The sequence below is a fragment of the Uranotaenia lowii genome, chromosome 3, assembly GCF_029784155.1.
Source record: "Uranotaenia lowii strain MFRU-FL chromosome 3, ASM2978415v1, whole genome shotgun sequence".
In the NCBI taxonomy this organism is placed as follows: Eukaryota; Metazoa; Arthropoda; class Insecta; order Diptera; family Culicidae; genus Uranotaenia; species Uranotaenia lowii.
In genome coordinates this window covers 273,455,734-273,472,864 of record NC_073693.1, presented here as the reverse complement: position 1 = coordinate 273,472,864, position 17,131 = coordinate 273,455,734, and the positions used below count along the sequence as shown (strand labels likewise).

The window sequence follows — 17,131 nt, the reverse complement described above, 5'->3', positions numbered from 1 at the left end:
TACCTTATAAAGGGTGATACGGTCAAAATTTGGTCAAGGGAAAACGCGTGTAAATCGATGAACTTGTCCACCTTCTTCACCGCAGAAAGCCAGTTTGCCTTGAACTGCTGCTCGTCCTTAGCAGTTTTTTTTGGTCTTCTTTAGGTTCCGCTTGACAATAGCCCAGTATTTCTCAATTGGGTGGAGCTCTGACGTGTTGGGAGGGTTCTTGTCCTTGGGAGCCACCTACACGTTGTTGGCGTACGACTCCATGGCCTTTTTACCGTAATGGCAAGATGCCAAATCTGGCCAAATCAGTACGGAACAACCGTGTTTCTTCAGGAAAGGCAGCAGACGTTTATTCAAACACTCTTTCACGTAAATTTCTTGGTTAACAGTCCCGGAAGCTATGAAAATGCTGCTTTTCAAGCCACAGGTACAGATGGCTTGCCAAATCAGATATTTCTTCGCGAACTTTGACAGTTTCATGTGCTTGAAAATATCTGCTACCTTTCCCCTTCCTTTTGCCGTATAAAACTCCTGTCCCGGAAGCTGCTTGTAGTCGGCTTTGACGTATGTTTCGTCGTCCATTACCACGTAGTCAAACTTCGTCAGCATCGTCGTGCACAGCCTCTGGGATCACGCTTTGGCCGTCGTATTTTGTTTATCATCGCGATTTGGAGTCACTACCTTCTTGTAAGTCGATAGTACGGCTCGTTTTTTTTGGCTCGATGCACGGTTGTACACGATACACCCAGCTTATTAGCGGCATCTCGGAGAGAGAGGTTAAGGTTTCGCTTGAAACTACCGGCAACTCTTTTTGTCGTCTCAGCGGCTTCCGGTTTTCGATTTCCCCCCGATCCAGACTTCCTGGCTGTCGACAAACGTTCCCCAAACACTTTGATTACATTTGTAACGGTTGATTTGGCAACTTTTAGCGATTTTGCCAGCTTTGCGTGCGAGTAGCTCGGATTTTCGCGATGGGCGAGCAAAATTTTGATACGCTGCTCTTCTTCCTTGAACGGAATTTTGACAACTGAAGAGTGAATTCCAAAATCAAAATAGGAGCAACATTCTACACACACACACACACACCTTCAAAATGAGGGGTGTTCAGGTTTTTTAAATGCAAAATTGAAAGAAATACGTCAAGTTGATATTGACTAAATTTTGACCGTATCCCTCTTTATTTCTACTGCTGATCCAAAAATTATAGCCGTTTATTTAAATATTCTAAAAGAAAATACTGTTAAGACAATGTATAACCGTTGAGATTATTGTTTTTGGAAATCTGTAGGTTTCAGATACCCGTTCGCCTTTCAATTGATTTTTAATTTCAGGCTTTTTGAATTCAGGGTCAGAACATATCAAAGCGATAAATTTAGGGATAGTATCAATTCCTGGTTTCAGATTATAATTTCAAACTAGCACCAGATATCATTTTCAGACTCCAGTTTCAAATGCTAGATATTGTTTTTGCCTCTTTTACAGAAAGTTATAGTTATCGGTCGATTCAGCAGATCATTAATTATGAGTCTTAGAGCTATACCTATACTTTTATAGGTACCACTCGAATCAGCTCGACGTTCTGATGATGTCTTTGGATTTGTGTGTTTTAGTGTGAATTTTTATACCTTCTTTTCTTCTTAGCGTTTTTGCAAAACTGGGCTGCACAATTAAAAAAAAATTATCTTAAAAAATGAGATCAATACTGATGTTATGAAATCGCTTGGTACATCTTTGTACCTGAAAATAATCACATTTTCGTAGATTTTGGAAAGAATTAGTGAAACATGAGCTATCAAAGAACGAAAGAACATTAGCCGTAAATATCATGAATTTTTCGAAAAAGATACAACGGCTCACCGGCAGGACTTGAACCTGCAATCTCCGCTTCAGTACAACGGCGTGAAATTGGCTAACGCGCCGTTGTACTGAAGCGGAGATTGCAGGTTAAAGTCCTGCTGGTGAGCCGTTGTATCTTTTTCGAAAAATTCATGATATTGACGGCTAATGTTCTTTCGTTCTTTGATAGCTCATGTTTCACTAATTCTTTCCATCATATACGAAAATGTTAAAAAATGATTTTATTTCTCTACAATCTATAGAAGAATGGAAAGATAGCAAAATAGTTCAAAAGTTTATTTTTCATAGTAAATATCATAAAATTATCATTTCAAAAAACGTATCCATTTAGTTTGCTAGCAACATCCAGCAATCACTAGTCTAGATTATTAAAAAAATGACGTCATGTATTTTATGACGTCATACCCAAGTAACAATTTTAGCTTTATTATGGTCAGCAAAATTTCGTTTGGACTATAGCATTAGACTGAGTCGATTTGGGGTCATTTTCGAATTTCTCAAACCCTGGGGTTTCAAAAGCTTCGTTTTGGTCCAAAACTCATCTATGATTTTTTGCAGAATTTTTAAGTAACGTTTACATGAGTAAATTTGGACTTTTAGGTTTGTATGGGAAAATTGAATATTTTGTACTGAAAAATCAACATCATTTTTGTTTCTTCTGTGCGACCGAGCCAGCTGGTAGTTTTTGTGTCAATTTATAAAATTCCTAAAGGAAATTTTCCGCTGAACAACTTTGTCGAAGACCGTAACTTCATATCATATTAGACAAAAAAGTTATTAGCTGTTCAACAGATGTATGTCTTTTGGCATTGATAAACAATAAATTCAATAGACACCACTGTTGTGTGCCTTGCGAGGTATTTCATGAGTACTTTTCATGCAATACTTCGCGGGGCACAAGCAGTGGTGTCAATTAAATTTATTGTTTATCAATGCCTAAAGACATACCCCTGTTAAACAGCTAATAACTTTTTTGTCTAATAAGATACGAATTTACGGTCTTCGACGAAGTTGTTCAGCAGAAAATTTCCTTTAGGAATTTAATAAATTGGCACAAAAACCACCAGCTGGCTCGGTTGCACAGAAGAAACAAAAATGATGTTGATTTTTCAGTACAAAATATTCAATTTTCCCATACAAACCTAAAAGTCCAAATTTACTCATGTAAACGTTACTTAAAAATTCTGCAAAAAATCATGGATGAATTTTGGACCAAAACAAAGCTTTTGAGACCCCAGGGTTTGAGAAATTCGAAAATGACCCCAAATCGACTCAGTCTACTGTAGCATTAATCTTCATAAAAAGCTAAAGCGCATTCTATAACATCACCTGGACTCTAATAAAGCCAAAAGGCTATTTGGCCCTACCCTAGAAACGTCATCATGACATATCATTGTTGGTCATCAATGTTGGTCACCAAAGCTTTTGAAAAGTTATTATTAAAAATTTTAGGAATTTTTGTTTTTTTCGATTCTGTGAGTTCTCGGAGTTTTATTTTTATTTTCTCCAGCAACCATAATGGTTGATGAATTATGATTGCTTTATTGAGATATTTATGATCTGGTCTCTTTTGTACTGCTAGTCAAGATTTTAGGTAAAATGTGTATGAAATAGCATCTTAAAATAAAAGCACCTCGTCAAATATGATGGTCAATCGTGATGGAATTGATGGAAAATAGGCCTGAAAAAATATTTTTCAATGCTTGCATTGTGAATCCATCAATATGGCGTCATTTTGTGCCCTTCGATTTTGCAACCAACATGGCGTTAGTCAATTCAATGCTTAATAGCCTGTTTATGGTAAAAAAAATAATGGCTAATTAGTTTTATTATGGTTTAATGATGACCCCAAAAAAAGCTACGATTTGACGTTTCTCTCGCAAGCCAAGCAATAACAAGTTTAAGATAAGTTCCTCATTTCTGAGTAGTTAATCATTAGTACAGTCAATGAGAACAGACTTTTTGAACAAAAAGAGATTGGTTGTGAATGACCTGTGGAATAAATCATGAGTTGAAGTCGAATTTCGTTGTCGTTGTCTTGGATTTCAAGATGGAAGAGCGAAGATGAGAAGATGAGTAGATGAGAAGATGCGAAGGTGGGAAGCTGAGAAAATGAGAAGATGAGAAGTTGAGAAGATGACAAGATGAGAAGATGAGAAGATGAGAAGATGAGAAGATGAGAAGATGAGGAAATGAGAAGACGAGAAGATGAGAAGGATGAAAATATGAGAAGAGAAAAGATGAGGGATGTGAAGAAAAAAGTATGAGATAATGAGAAGATGAGTATGTAAGGAAATGAGAAGATGAGGAGATAAGAGTAAATAAGAATGAGAATACGAGATGATGAGAAGATGAGAAGATAAGAATAAGTAAAAATGAGAAGACGATAAGATGAGAAGATGAGAAAATAAGAAGATGAGAAGATGAGAAGATGAGAAAATGTGAAGATGAGAAGATAAGAAGATGAGAAGATGAGAAGATGAGAAGATGAGAAGATGAAAAGATGAGAAGATGAGAAGATGAGAAGATGAGAAGATGAGAAGATGAGAAGTTGAGAAGATGAGAAGATGAGAAGATGAGAAGATGAGAAGATGAGAAGATGAGAAGATGAGAAGATGAGTAGATGAGAAGATGAGAAGATGAGAAGATGAGTAGATGAGAAGATGAGAAGATGAGAAGATGAGAAGATGAGAAGATGAGAATATGAGGAGATGAGAAGGATGAAAATATGAGAAGAGAAAAGATGAGGGATGGGAAGAAAGAAATATGAGATACTGCGAAGATGAGTATGTAAGGAAATGAGAAGATGAGGAGATAAGAATAAATAAGAATGAGAAGACGAGAAGATGAGAAAATGGGGAGATAAGAATAAGTAAGAATGAGAAGACGAGAAGATGAGAAGATGAGAAGATGTGAAGATGAGGAGATGAGAAGATGAGATAATGAGAAGATAAGAAGATGAGAATATGAGTTGATGATAAGATGAGAAGATGAAAAGATGAGAAGATGAGAAGATGTGATGTAGTATTAATGAGAAGATGAGAAAATAAGAAGATGAGAAGATGAGAAGATAAGAAGAAGAGAAGATGAGAAGATGGCAAGATGAGAAGATGAGAAGATGAGATGATGAGAGGATGAGAAGATGAGAAGATGAGAAGATGAGAAGATGAGCAGATGAGGAGATGAGAAGATGAGAAGATGAGAAGATGAGAAGATGAGAAGATGAGAAGATAAGAAGATGAGAAGATGAGAAGATGAGAAGATGAGAAGTTGAGAAGATGAGGAGATGTGAAGGATGAAAATATGAGAAGAGAAAAGATGAGGGATGGGAAGAAAGAAATATGAGATACTGACAAGATGAGTATGTAAGGAAATGAGAAGATGAGGAGATAAGAATAAATAAGAATGAGAAGACGAGAAGATGAGAAGATGAGGAGATAAGAATAAGTAAGAATGAAAAGACGAGAAGATGAGAAGATGAGAAGATGTGAAGATGAGAAGATGAGAAGATGAGAAAATTTGAAGATGAGACGATAAGAAGATGAGAAGATGAGAAGATGAGAAGATGAGAAGATGAAAAGATGAGAAGATAAGAAGATGAGAAGATGTGAGGTAGTACTAATGAGAAGATGAGAAAATAAGAAGATGAGAAGATAAGAAGATGAGAAGATGAGAAGATGGGAAGATGAGAAGATGAGAAGATAAGAATATGAGAAGATGAAAAGATGAGAAGATGAGAAGATGAGAAGATGAGAAGATGAGAAGATGAGAAGATGAGATAAAGAGTTGGATGCCAAGCTGAAAAATGATTAAAAAAATATTCAAAAAAGGGAAGACAATGAAATGGGAGAATTCGAAAATCAGATTATGAGTAGATGATCGAGAGAAGGATAAGATATTTTTATTAAAAGATTTTTATGTGATTTTAAAAATTGAATGTGAAGTTTCCATTACTTAAAAAATATTTTTGAATTATGTAATGAGTGAAACAAGTTGAAAATATTTTTCATTTCTATTTCACAGAATGCGACTCACAATGTTCGGACGACATATCGCCGATGATGGACGCCCCGCTTCCGCCTCACACCACCCTCCCGATAACGCTGGTTCCGCTGCAGAAGTCCTCCCCAGAACGACGGATCACCCAGAAGGAAATCATCGCCGGCGAGGAACGGCCCAAGTTTCTCACCATCAAACAGGTCCAGGATGGATCGCAAGGTATGAATATCAACACCTCTTCATTCCTATTTGCTGTCGCACATCTTTAGATTTCAAGCTTTATGAACAATCAGCAATCAATCACTAGTAGTGGTTACCCACATTTGAACCAAATCGGAAAATCATCGACACAATCAACCACACATCGTGTCATCGTTTCGACTGCTCTCTGTTTCACCTTAACTGCTGCTCACTCAATTGGATTGTGATTAGAGGATCAAAAATACTAGGCAACACCTTCACGTGCAATTACTCACACTTTTTGGCAATAGCTGAATAGAAATTTGAAAAAACAAATCGAATATAATCAGTCCACAAAAATCTTTTCGAAATGGATTTGAATTTTTCAAAAGCTGTCATGTATCGATGAACTATCATAATCTGATTAAAAATGCAATGGTCCATTGAAGAAAAACTTAAAACACAGTTAAAATTGAAAACTTTATGGGCAACCTTTTCCTGAGAAATCATTATTTCCCATATTCATTTCATTTATCCTTAAAATACTGCGAATGAAAACAATCGCTCATTAGCAGCCAGAAAAAGCATGCAAATTCCACGATTTTTAAATGAACCTTTTTACCGAATAAGCATGCTCGAGGTTTTGGACAACATTTTCAATGCATGGAATTCAACATTCATTGATTTTTTTTTAATCGAGACCATGACAGCTTTGATAGGAATTTTCCGTTTAAATTCGTTTGAAACAACCCAAAAAAAAGTGGATGTAGCATCTGTTTTCTCATTCCATTAGTGCACCTGCTTTTGATTTTCAATACGTGATGTGATATATAACGTAGCAAAAAAAATCAGAAGCATACCGAATGCATTTGGCATAGTCAATAAATTCATAGAAAAAAAAACAACACATCAGATGCATTTAGTTGACGCAGTGCAAAATCATCGCAATTTTAAAATTGTATAAATGCTGATTGTGTGTCCGCTCATCCCCGTTTCCTAACTCTGGATACGCCTTCCCTTAACTGACTGCCGTTTACCAACTTTAAATGAACTGGATGAAAAATTCAACCCTCAATCTGCCAATGTCAACTGTTAATGGATTACGGCACGTACCGGTCTAAAAATATAAACCCGCTGTCCTTCGGTATGACATGCCGGGTGTGAAACCACAAACCCAAAACGGTCAACGGTTGGTTTATTTCCGTCCCTTTAATCCTCCTTCGGTGGCCGAATCCCTACTCAACACCCCCAACATCCTCAGGTGATGATGATAAGAGCAATGCTGCCACACTGTCTTCATCAAACAACGCCAACAAATCCTCAAAATCACAATCCTCCAACAACATTGGTGACAGCAAAGCTAAACAACAGCCTCCTCAACAGCAGCATTACATAGTTGAAACGATCACGATGACAACGGTAACAGAGCGGCGGATTGTTCAGAATAGTCAAACCGATCCAACGAAGACGACGATGACGATGACTGGTGCTAATTCGGCCCCTCTGGTGGCCATCGTTCCCAATCCTATCCCCAAATCAGGTAACGACCTTCAGCAGGGATCGACGGCTGTTCCGCCTTCAGCATTGCCAGGTTCCCTACAGCAACAGAAACAGCTTCAACAATTCAAGCAGCAGGTCAGCTTAGACGGAAGCAGCCAAGGACAGCAGCAGCCTCTCTACGAACCCGGAGGCAAACATAAACCTCTTAGTACAGCGCAAGCTATAAGCGGGATCCTCAAGGGTGGAAAGCTTTGGAAGAACGAACACCAGTTGTCTCCCTCGTCGCAACAACAACAGCAGCAGATGCAGCAGCAGCAGCAGCAACAACAACAACAGCTACAACAAGCACAGCACCAGCATCAGCAGCAACATCAACAGCAGCAGCACAATCAGGTGAGTTAAACTAGATTATTGTTGAAATTTGTTTGTTTATCACATTATTTTAGCCGCAGCCCGTGGCGTAGAGGATAGCCTTCAAGTCTTCTAAGCCAACGGGTATGAGATCGAATCCCGGTCACTGCATACATAGTACATTTTCTGTGGGTTGGTGGTTTTAGCATTTGTAAGCTGCTAGCCATCATATCCTTGAAAGACGAACGCTTAAAGTTTAGAAAAAGGAATCTCTTCGAGGAAACATTAGTTTTATTGAAATCCTCCTGTATGTGTTTGTGTTCGTTTTTAAAAAAAAAACGAGCTCTACATGTATTTTTTTGGGAAAAAATGTATTTATTATCTGCGAAATTCTTGGAATACACAAACATATTGGATTTCAGTGGAACTTCATGTTTCCTTTGAGAGAACGAAATATCGGAATTCCTAAGAGCAAGTTCACAGGTGTTGGGGGAAAATGGTATAAATTTTGACACTTGTAGCATATTCTGAAAATTTAAACATGCAAAAATGTTTTCAAGATCTTTGGGCGTTGAATTTTTGACAGCACGGTTTCTTTCCAGCCGTATGTGTTGTACGTGCTGTAAAAACTCTTAAAGGCCACAGATCTTGAAATGTTTTCGCATGGTAAAGTTTTCAAAATGTGCACAAAGTGCCAAAATTTCTACCACTTTCTCCCAACACCAGTGAACTTGCTCTAAGCATTCATCTTCCAAAAAATTTTGGCTGGCAGCTTACAAATGCATAAAATACCAGCCTACTTAGCTCATCATAACGCGTGGCATTTTGAATCGGTGCAAACATTAGATGGTATGAAAAAACCTAGCAATGGGGTAGGTTTTTTTGATCACCAAAAGTTTCGTAAAATAAAATGTCTCCAGTCTAGGGTGATTGAAGACAAATTTTCGCCATAGGCGAACACAATTTCTAACTTGCTTGTTAACACTTATTTAACACCTTTTAAGATCAAGTAATTTCCCGTTACTACGTTGAAAATTTTACTTGGAAAAAATCTCTATGGGGTGAGGGGAGGTAAAACCCCTAAACCTCCAGACCCCCTTCGCAAGGCCTTGATATCAGGTAATAGGAAGACTTGACTTCGATACCTCTGTCTTATGTAAGATCTCCGTTCCGATCGATTTACCTCATGATTGGTATAAATACCATGGATGCATGGATTCACCGCAGTTTCTGCCTAAATACCCAAGCAACCAAAAGTCCGGATAACATTCCTCTCCCAGGTTTGGTCAGCTCAATCGTGTATTGTAATATGACTTTTTTCAGCTAAATTTTTAATTAGCTCAACGAACATTATAGTCGACAAATAGTTCGCTTAACTTGCTAAACAACTTCTAATCAGCTTCAAAAAGCACTAACAGCATATTTGATTCAAAATAATCAAGCATATTTGTTAACTGACACATTTAAATAACATGTTCTTGAGGATTTTTTTTTATTATCTGACAATTTGCGCCGGGGGTCTTCAGATTTTCCCCAAAATTTAAAATTTGGTTCATTTTTGCGACTTAAAAACACATGTATTTTTTCAGATTTCTAACATTTTTATTTTTTGAGTTAGCTTCGGTTAGATTTTTTTTATCAATAAAAAATAACCATTTTTCAAAGCTACATAACTCTGTTATTTTTTAACGGAAATTATAAAATAGCACATCAAAATGCATTGAAATTTTATCGGCTTTCCAAATAAAATAGTTGAAAAAAAATAAATAAAGACCTTCAACATGAAAAGTTGTAAATAAACTTTAAATGGCGTCTAAAAGTACCGTCTGCACCACTGAATATTTTGCAAAAAATACCATTGAACAGCTCAATTTATGATACAACTTTCATCTGAAGACACCAAAGTGGGCCATCAACTTCTTGAAGAGTCATGAAAGAAATAATGACAACGAATCTCTTTTTTTTTGCATCGAAAACAAACAATGGTCGAACAACTGCACTCACATATGGAGATAGCGCGCACTTCTTACAACATGGAAACAAAAGAACTTGCCAAAGCAGGTAAAAAACACTACTTTTTCGTGCTTTGTAGAGTGTTTGCAGCATAACTGACTTTAAATTTTAACTAAAATTCTTAGTATCGTATTGTTAATGTGATATAACAAATAATGGGAATGTTGCTTTTACAACCTGGAAATATGCTATGTAACTTATTAACTTTTCGATCAAAGATCATTGTGAAGCATAATCAATGCCAATAGTAGAAGGTTCAGTCCCTGTGTTTGGGATCACAAAAATGTGATTAAAAAATGAAATATAGACGTGCTTCACATAGTTTTTATATCGGGAGCTAAGTACTGGACACCAAAATTCTTTCCCATTGGTCAAAAACAAAGAGTGTGGCACAAATGTAGAAATAATCGAAGAGCTCAGTATGGCCAGTCCAGGCTGTAGAAAGCATCATTCCCATTGTAGGTAATATGACATTGAAAATATGATACTTTTACCGTATTCGTTTTCTCCATTCGCCCAGTTTTGAGGTTTACCATACTAGAACGAACATAATTCGTCGTCAGTGTTTTGCTGCCTCGATCGCTCACAAACGAATCTTCAGTGTTCCACCGTCCATTTTAAATCAAATCTGGGGAATTACGGATGCAAAACTGAGCGAATAAACTTCTCAAAATGACAGCAAAATTTGCAAAACTTGTTGTGACCTGGTGCAAAACTGGGTATAAACGAATACGTTATTAGATTTAGATTATGATTAGCTATAAAGTCAGTTTAGCTGCAACACTCTACCGCCACTACTTTCATAACAGTCTTATATGCAAAAACAAGCAAGCTTTTCCTGTTTTGGAATACATTCTTAAATTGTGATCACCACTTTCAGCATACACGAAAATCGTTTCTAGGTTTTCATAATAAATCGTAAGACCTTAAATTTTCGAAATTGGGTTATTGGTAAGGTCGAGAACACTATTTTTATTCATTATGGGACTGTTAATCGACCATATTTGTAACTTTTTCCAAATCTTCTCGCATAACAGTCCCATACAGAATATTTTTTTCTCACCAAGCTACTTTCTAAGACTTAAATTTGATGATTTTTGAACTTCTAAATGTAATTTTCAGAAAAAGAAACATTCTTTTGGAAAATATCGTAAATTCCACATTATAAGTTGAATCTTTTTACGATTTTTGATTGCATCAGATAGTTTTTCGCTCAGGAAGTCATTCCAAAGGAAGTCAGACCTGCCTTTGAAAACTCGTGTGCATCATTCGACATGAAGTGAGCTATTTTTTTTTAAATGATTCAAAGCAATAAATCAAAGACTATTTCGCCGAAAGAAGCATTGAAAAGTAACCAAATCCGTTGTATTTCACATATGGAACTATTATTCGGGTATATTTCATATAGGACAGCCACAAATTGATATTTTTTTCGAAATTTGTAGAACAAAACCTCTTTTTTTAGTGTTTTATTTTGAATCCCTATGTTGACCTAAAATGACAAAAATTCATATGGGACTGCTATGCGAGTAGGGGCAGTCTACAAAGCCCAAAAAAAATTGTGTTTTTACCTGCTTTGATAAGTTCTTTTGTTTCCATGTTGTGAGAAGTGCGCGCTATCTCCATATGTGAGTGCAGTTGTTCGACCATTGTTTGTTTTCGATGCAAAAAAAGAGATTTGTTGTCATTATTTCTTTTATAACTCTTCAAGAAGTTGATGGCCCACTTTGGTGCCTTCAGATGAAAGTTGCACCATAAATTGAACTGTTCAATGGTATTTTTTGCAAAATATTCGGTGGTGCAGACGGTACTTTTAGACGCCATTTAAAGTTTATTTACAACTTTTCATGTTGAAGGTCTTTATTTATTTTTTTTCAACTATTTTATTTGGAAAGCTGATGAAATTTCAATGCATTTTGATGTGTTGGTTATTTTTTATTGATAAAAAAAATCTAACCGAAGCTAACTCAAAAAATAAAAATGTTAGAAATCTGAAAAAATACATGTGTTTTTAAGTCGCAAAAATGAACCAAATTTTCAATTTTGGGGAAAATCTGAAGACCCGCGGCGCAAATTGTCAGATAATAAAAAAAAATCCCCTCTTACCAAGCCTCGAACCCAAGCTCACCGCTGGAAAATCGAGCTACATACTTGCTGCTCAACATTAACAGCATGAGTAAGCAATGATTTTACTTGATGTGATGATTTTCTTCAAAACGACTTTCCTGTGCTCAATTTCTACTTTACAGGGTGACAAAAAAGTCCTGTCACACTTTTTTTTTAGGGTCGCCTGTAGCCTATACGTTGCATCTCTCTGGTGCCATCTATATGTCAAATGAAAGGGCTAACTTTGCTGCCCATAGTGGCAGAGTTTCGTTTCTGTGCAGTTTGTGTACATTAAGTTGTGAGTGGCAGAGTTGAGAGCAGCTGTTATCGCTGAATATGTGAGAGGGTACAAACCCGGACACATATTCAACATATTCAAACACCTAAAACCACTCATAATCAACCGGAAAGTCCTTAAATCGATACCTAGAGACCAGAGGCACCGAGGAGACACGATCTGGAGACACGATCTGGACGACCAAGGTCTGTGAGAACTCCAAGGTTGAAAAAGGTTATAAGAGACCGGACGTGCGCGCCGCTTGCGACGACTTTCCGAGACGTCTGAAGCTGGTTCGATCAGAGAAAGGTGGTGTAATTTCGAGATATCGTCTGTGAAGTATCTTGATGAGTTACTGAATAAAGCTATGAAAGTCTGATTCTGATATTCTTCTTATTCTTAAAAATATTGAGATTTTTCTGTGTGACCGGACTTTTTTGTCACCCTGTATTCTCACTTTCATGTTGTATATGAATTATGCCATTGAATCTGCTTCAAAGTTCCTGCGAAGTTGCTTTTCAACGCCTGTTGGAACTAATTAAAAATTTTAAAGTTTATATAAAAAAGAACGACAGAGATTTTTTACGAGCTATTGAGCTGTACAAAAAGCCTTGCGACCCTTTGATAGATACTTGATGTTGAAAAAATGAGAAATATGTACAAAACTAGTAGACTGTTTTTCTTCATACCAGCTTTAAAGTAAAAACAAATAACAAAATAGAACTTAAAAGCTTTTTTTCAAGTATTGTCTGTACTTGATAAGGAATGAAATTCCATAGACTTCGGAATAGCATTTGGAACAGCAAAAAAGTTTCACGAAACTTTTTTTACAGCTCTATGTGTGCCAATTGCTCAAGGAAAAAAAATTCCACATTCAGCCCGAAAAAGCCAACCACCTGGAGTAGCGAAGAAACCACAGCTACAGGAAGGCATCAATAAACCCAGATAGACTACTGATTTCAAAAGTGAACCCTGAACTAGGCTTGCCAGATGAATCAAAGCAATTCAGTTGAATCGAACTTTGAACGCGTTTTTCTCGAAACAGCGATGTTGACCCATTCGCCGTATTCAAAATTCGATACCGATTTGTTCAGTTCATTTTAAAAGTGGAAATTGATAAAAAAAAACCTCATTGATATAAACATACCTCTATATCTATTCGGTAGTCCTTACTAAATCTGCTGCTCGGTTTTTCTTTATCTTTTTGCTTATTTCCATTGAGCACATTTTAATGTGCGGCGTTGAATGCAAAGTTATTGCAATCAATTTTCGCCTGCCCGATTTCGGACAAACGTTTAGAGCAGATGCGTTTTATGATTCAGGGCGGCTGTTTTTCATTGCAGTTTTTTCATTCATAAAACAAATCCAACCCGCATTTGCCGGCAAGCTTCAATCATTTTGATTCATATTCGGGGAAATAAGTTATACTTTCGGAAGAATTGAATTCTCTAGAAGCATTTTTTTTATTTTTACTAATTGCATTTACATCGAGTCATAGGGTGTCCTTAGATCAAACTTGTTTCTAATGAACTGTATCCCCGTTTCCCCCCAGCACGACGACCCCACCAATGTGACCTCGGACGAAGAGACCAGTTCAAAGCGGTCGGTTCGCTTCACGGAGGAAACCATCCGGGAGGCGTGCTGCGATGGCGAGGTTCAATCCGGTCTCGGAGAAGGTGAAATGGGCACCGGCAAACCCATCAACTACATGTGCGATACGCTCAAACGACACTCCTCAGGGCTGTTCCACAATGCCTTGAGGCCAAACTCCGCAGTCCGGCAGCTTTTCCCGGCCACGGTCATTCAGCCCCTGCTGACGACCAGTTGCCCGGTAGGAGCTCAGACAACTGTTACCACAACCGTTGCAGGTGGTCATTCATGTGGGGGTGGCGCTGTTCTAGTTCAGACGACCCCGGCCACCGTTGGAAACGGCCCGACGGCGCTTACTCAGGAAGCTCTCAAAGCGTTCGACGATGCCAAGAAGGCCGGAAGTGGCCCCAGTTTGGTGCACCAACACAGTATTACTAGCAATAGCAGTGGCAATAACATTAATCCTACTGGAGCTCCAGGCTCGGTCACCAATGCTGGTGGAAGTCCTGGAGGATCTTCAACCCTTGGTGGTGCCGGAGAAACTGACACCATCCGGCGAACCATCGAAAGGAACGCTCTTCGGAGATCGCTCATCAAGTATGAACCAAAGTGAGAATTTTCATATATTATCTCCAGACATTTCCTTTACTAAAAACATCTTCTTATTTTAGGAAAAAGATCCCGGTACGGGACGTGACCTCCCTGGAGGAGCGCATCCGGCAGTTAACTTGCGACATCGATGAGCCCATTGACGAGGGGGCGGATGGGGAGCTGGGTGATATGGAACGGCGGGACAGCCCAGCTGGAGAGGAGAATCCGCAGCAACCGAAGTACATTCCGGACAAGAGCTTTTCGCCGAGTTCCTCGGCTTCCAGCTCTTCGAGTGGTTCGAATGGATCGACCTACAAGAAAATTACTGACCTATTCCACAGGGATCGGCGACAGGAGAAAATCCCGGAGGCGGACGAGAACCCCATCGTCATCATCCCGCAGGTGGGTTCGATACAAAAATCATTAGTTTAGATTCATGTATAGGAGATAAGAGTTGACAGAGTATTGAACTTACTAAAGTATCTAAAATCCGTTTTGATAAGGGTGAGCCATGAGTGCATGGGTGAAATATATAGGACGACTCATGGTATACTCTTCCTATACTCTACTACTTCCTAGAGTCCCTGTTGTTCTCTGGATGGGAACCTCATGGATGCTAGGCAGATAGGCCATACTCGCTGATCGTTTTTACGATCGCGATAGCTTGGATAGTGTCTTTTGGAAGGCTGGATACAGGCTGCATATGACCGTTCTTTCTTCTCCCGTGCATATATGGCACTTCGTTGGCTTCATGCAGTTGGCGGAGATGTGACCAGAAACACCACACCACCTTGACAAATTGCATCTATCGGCACCACGACGGTCGAAGGACCTGTGTTCGAGCTCCATACACTTGAACTGATATAACTCTGCACCTCATTTCCATCAACCAAAGGTTCGTGTCTTAACTGCTTAGTAAGTGAATAAAACACTGGTTGTGATGGGGCGCTAGCATTCAAAAATTACTCCACGTGTTCAAATGACACGTAGAAAAATATATAGAAATTTCATTATCTACCAAGTATTTTTAGCCTGCTTCAATTTTTCTGCGTGCCAAAGTATAAGTTGCTATGGTGTTCAATTTTTGTTATGTTTTCCTCCCAGTGAAAAAAGGTCCCGATGGTTGAAATATACTAGATTAATTGAGCTTTGAAAATTGAGGAACAAAATTTGAAACCTGCCTACATATGAAAATTAATTCTTCAAAAAAAAACTATTCCAATCAATATGAAATTAAAATTAAAAAAATAATTTCATAATATAATTGAATTAAAGTTTAACATTTTTAAGAATTAATTTAAGCAAATGAATAAAAGTTATAGATTTAAAGACTTTCAAAGCGAAAATGTTCTTTATCTTATTTTATCAATCGCAGTTCTTAAAAAAAAGGATATTCTGGTGAACGATGTAGTCTAGACATTTTATTAGAGAATATACTTTTAAGATCATCTGAAATTTCTTCAAATTTCCCCTTTGGATAAAATTTCCAAAAGATCATACACTCTTCTCCAATAAGAATGGAATTGATCCAATACAGTGAAACTAAAATTTAAACTAACTGAGTTACATAGCTCTTCATGAAAAATATTTTCAAATTTTCAAATGAAAATTGAATGATTTACAATAAAATCGAAATTTAGCTTTTGGTATCATTACATGATCGGGAAACGAAGCTTAGGGAATGATGAGCTAGTTGGCGCCAGGAACTCTGGGCGATGAATATTTTTCTCTTCTGCAGGGGAAGTTATATCAGCTTATCAGTGCTTGAACCACCTGACTTGCTGTAGGTAGGGTGACTTCACCCTGAACGCATTTTTCGCTATAGGACGAGTTTCGCTTTAAGGCGAATCAGCTATTAGCCGGGTGTTGGCTTCACATACGTTGATATCGCATTGAGAGATAAAAGCTATACGAAGTTCATCTTCTTGCTTCGCGTTTATTGAGTTCATCTTGGAGTTTGACTCAGAACTTAGGAAAACTGCCTAACACTAATTTAAATCTACGCTTACATATATCAAAATTTAAAAGATGGTACACTGAGTTAAAAAGTTCACAACATTTATCGATGAGATGGTTTCAGCCATATGCAGTACGGTGAAAAGTTATCCAAAAGAACTGACGTCGCGTAAGTGTCCTCGGGGATATGTTGACACGAACTAGTATGTAAAAGAAGTTGATGCGATTTGTTGAGAAATCAAAATTGAGTGCTTCTTGTAGCTCGGTACGACGCTTTTAAAGAAAAGTCATACTTTCAGAGCACAACTTTGCTCATAGGGCGGGATTCAAAGTGGTTCATTCCAGAAAAGGCGCAGTAGAGCATACACCACGGTTGCGTATTCCATAATTCTACGAACAGAGGAGCAGTAAACTGCTTTGAGTGCATAAACGTCGTCGAAGTCTTTAGAGTTCCGACCCTAAAATCTCAGAGCAGCAAATTCCTTTGCGGATGTAAGAGCGATATGATCAGCGAATGTTAGTCAATTGTCGATTTTTACACCAAGGTCGAGGCTAGATTTTACATTCCTTACAACTGATCCTGAGATTTGAGAGTTACATTTGATTCAATTAAAGAGGCACCAGTTTTCTAATCGTCCGATATAAGTTTGTAGGTTAAGAGAGTCAGCACTGATAATCTTTTTGACCAGCTTAAGTTCGTCGACATAAAGCAGTGCGTTGGAT

At 37.9% G+C, this 17,131-nt stretch overlaps 1 protein-coding gene across 1 annotated transcript in view; it reads left to right on the top strand.

The window, feature by feature from the left end:
* LOC129753424 (uncharacterized) overlaps positions 1-17,131 on the top strand; it is a 330,927-nt gene that overhangs the window by 289,066 nt on the left and 24,730 nt on the right. Inside the window, exons 3-6 of the mRNA XM_055749247.1 lie at positions 5,869-6,063; positions 7,286-7,917; positions 13,824-14,470; positions 14,533-14,854. Coding sequence (XP_055605222.1) covers positions 5,869-6,063; positions 7,286-7,917; positions 13,824-14,470; positions 14,533-14,854 — 1,796 coding nt within the window. The remainder of the gene's footprint in view (positions 1-5,868; positions 6,064-7,285; positions 7,918-13,823; positions 14,471-14,532; positions 14,855-17,131) is intronic.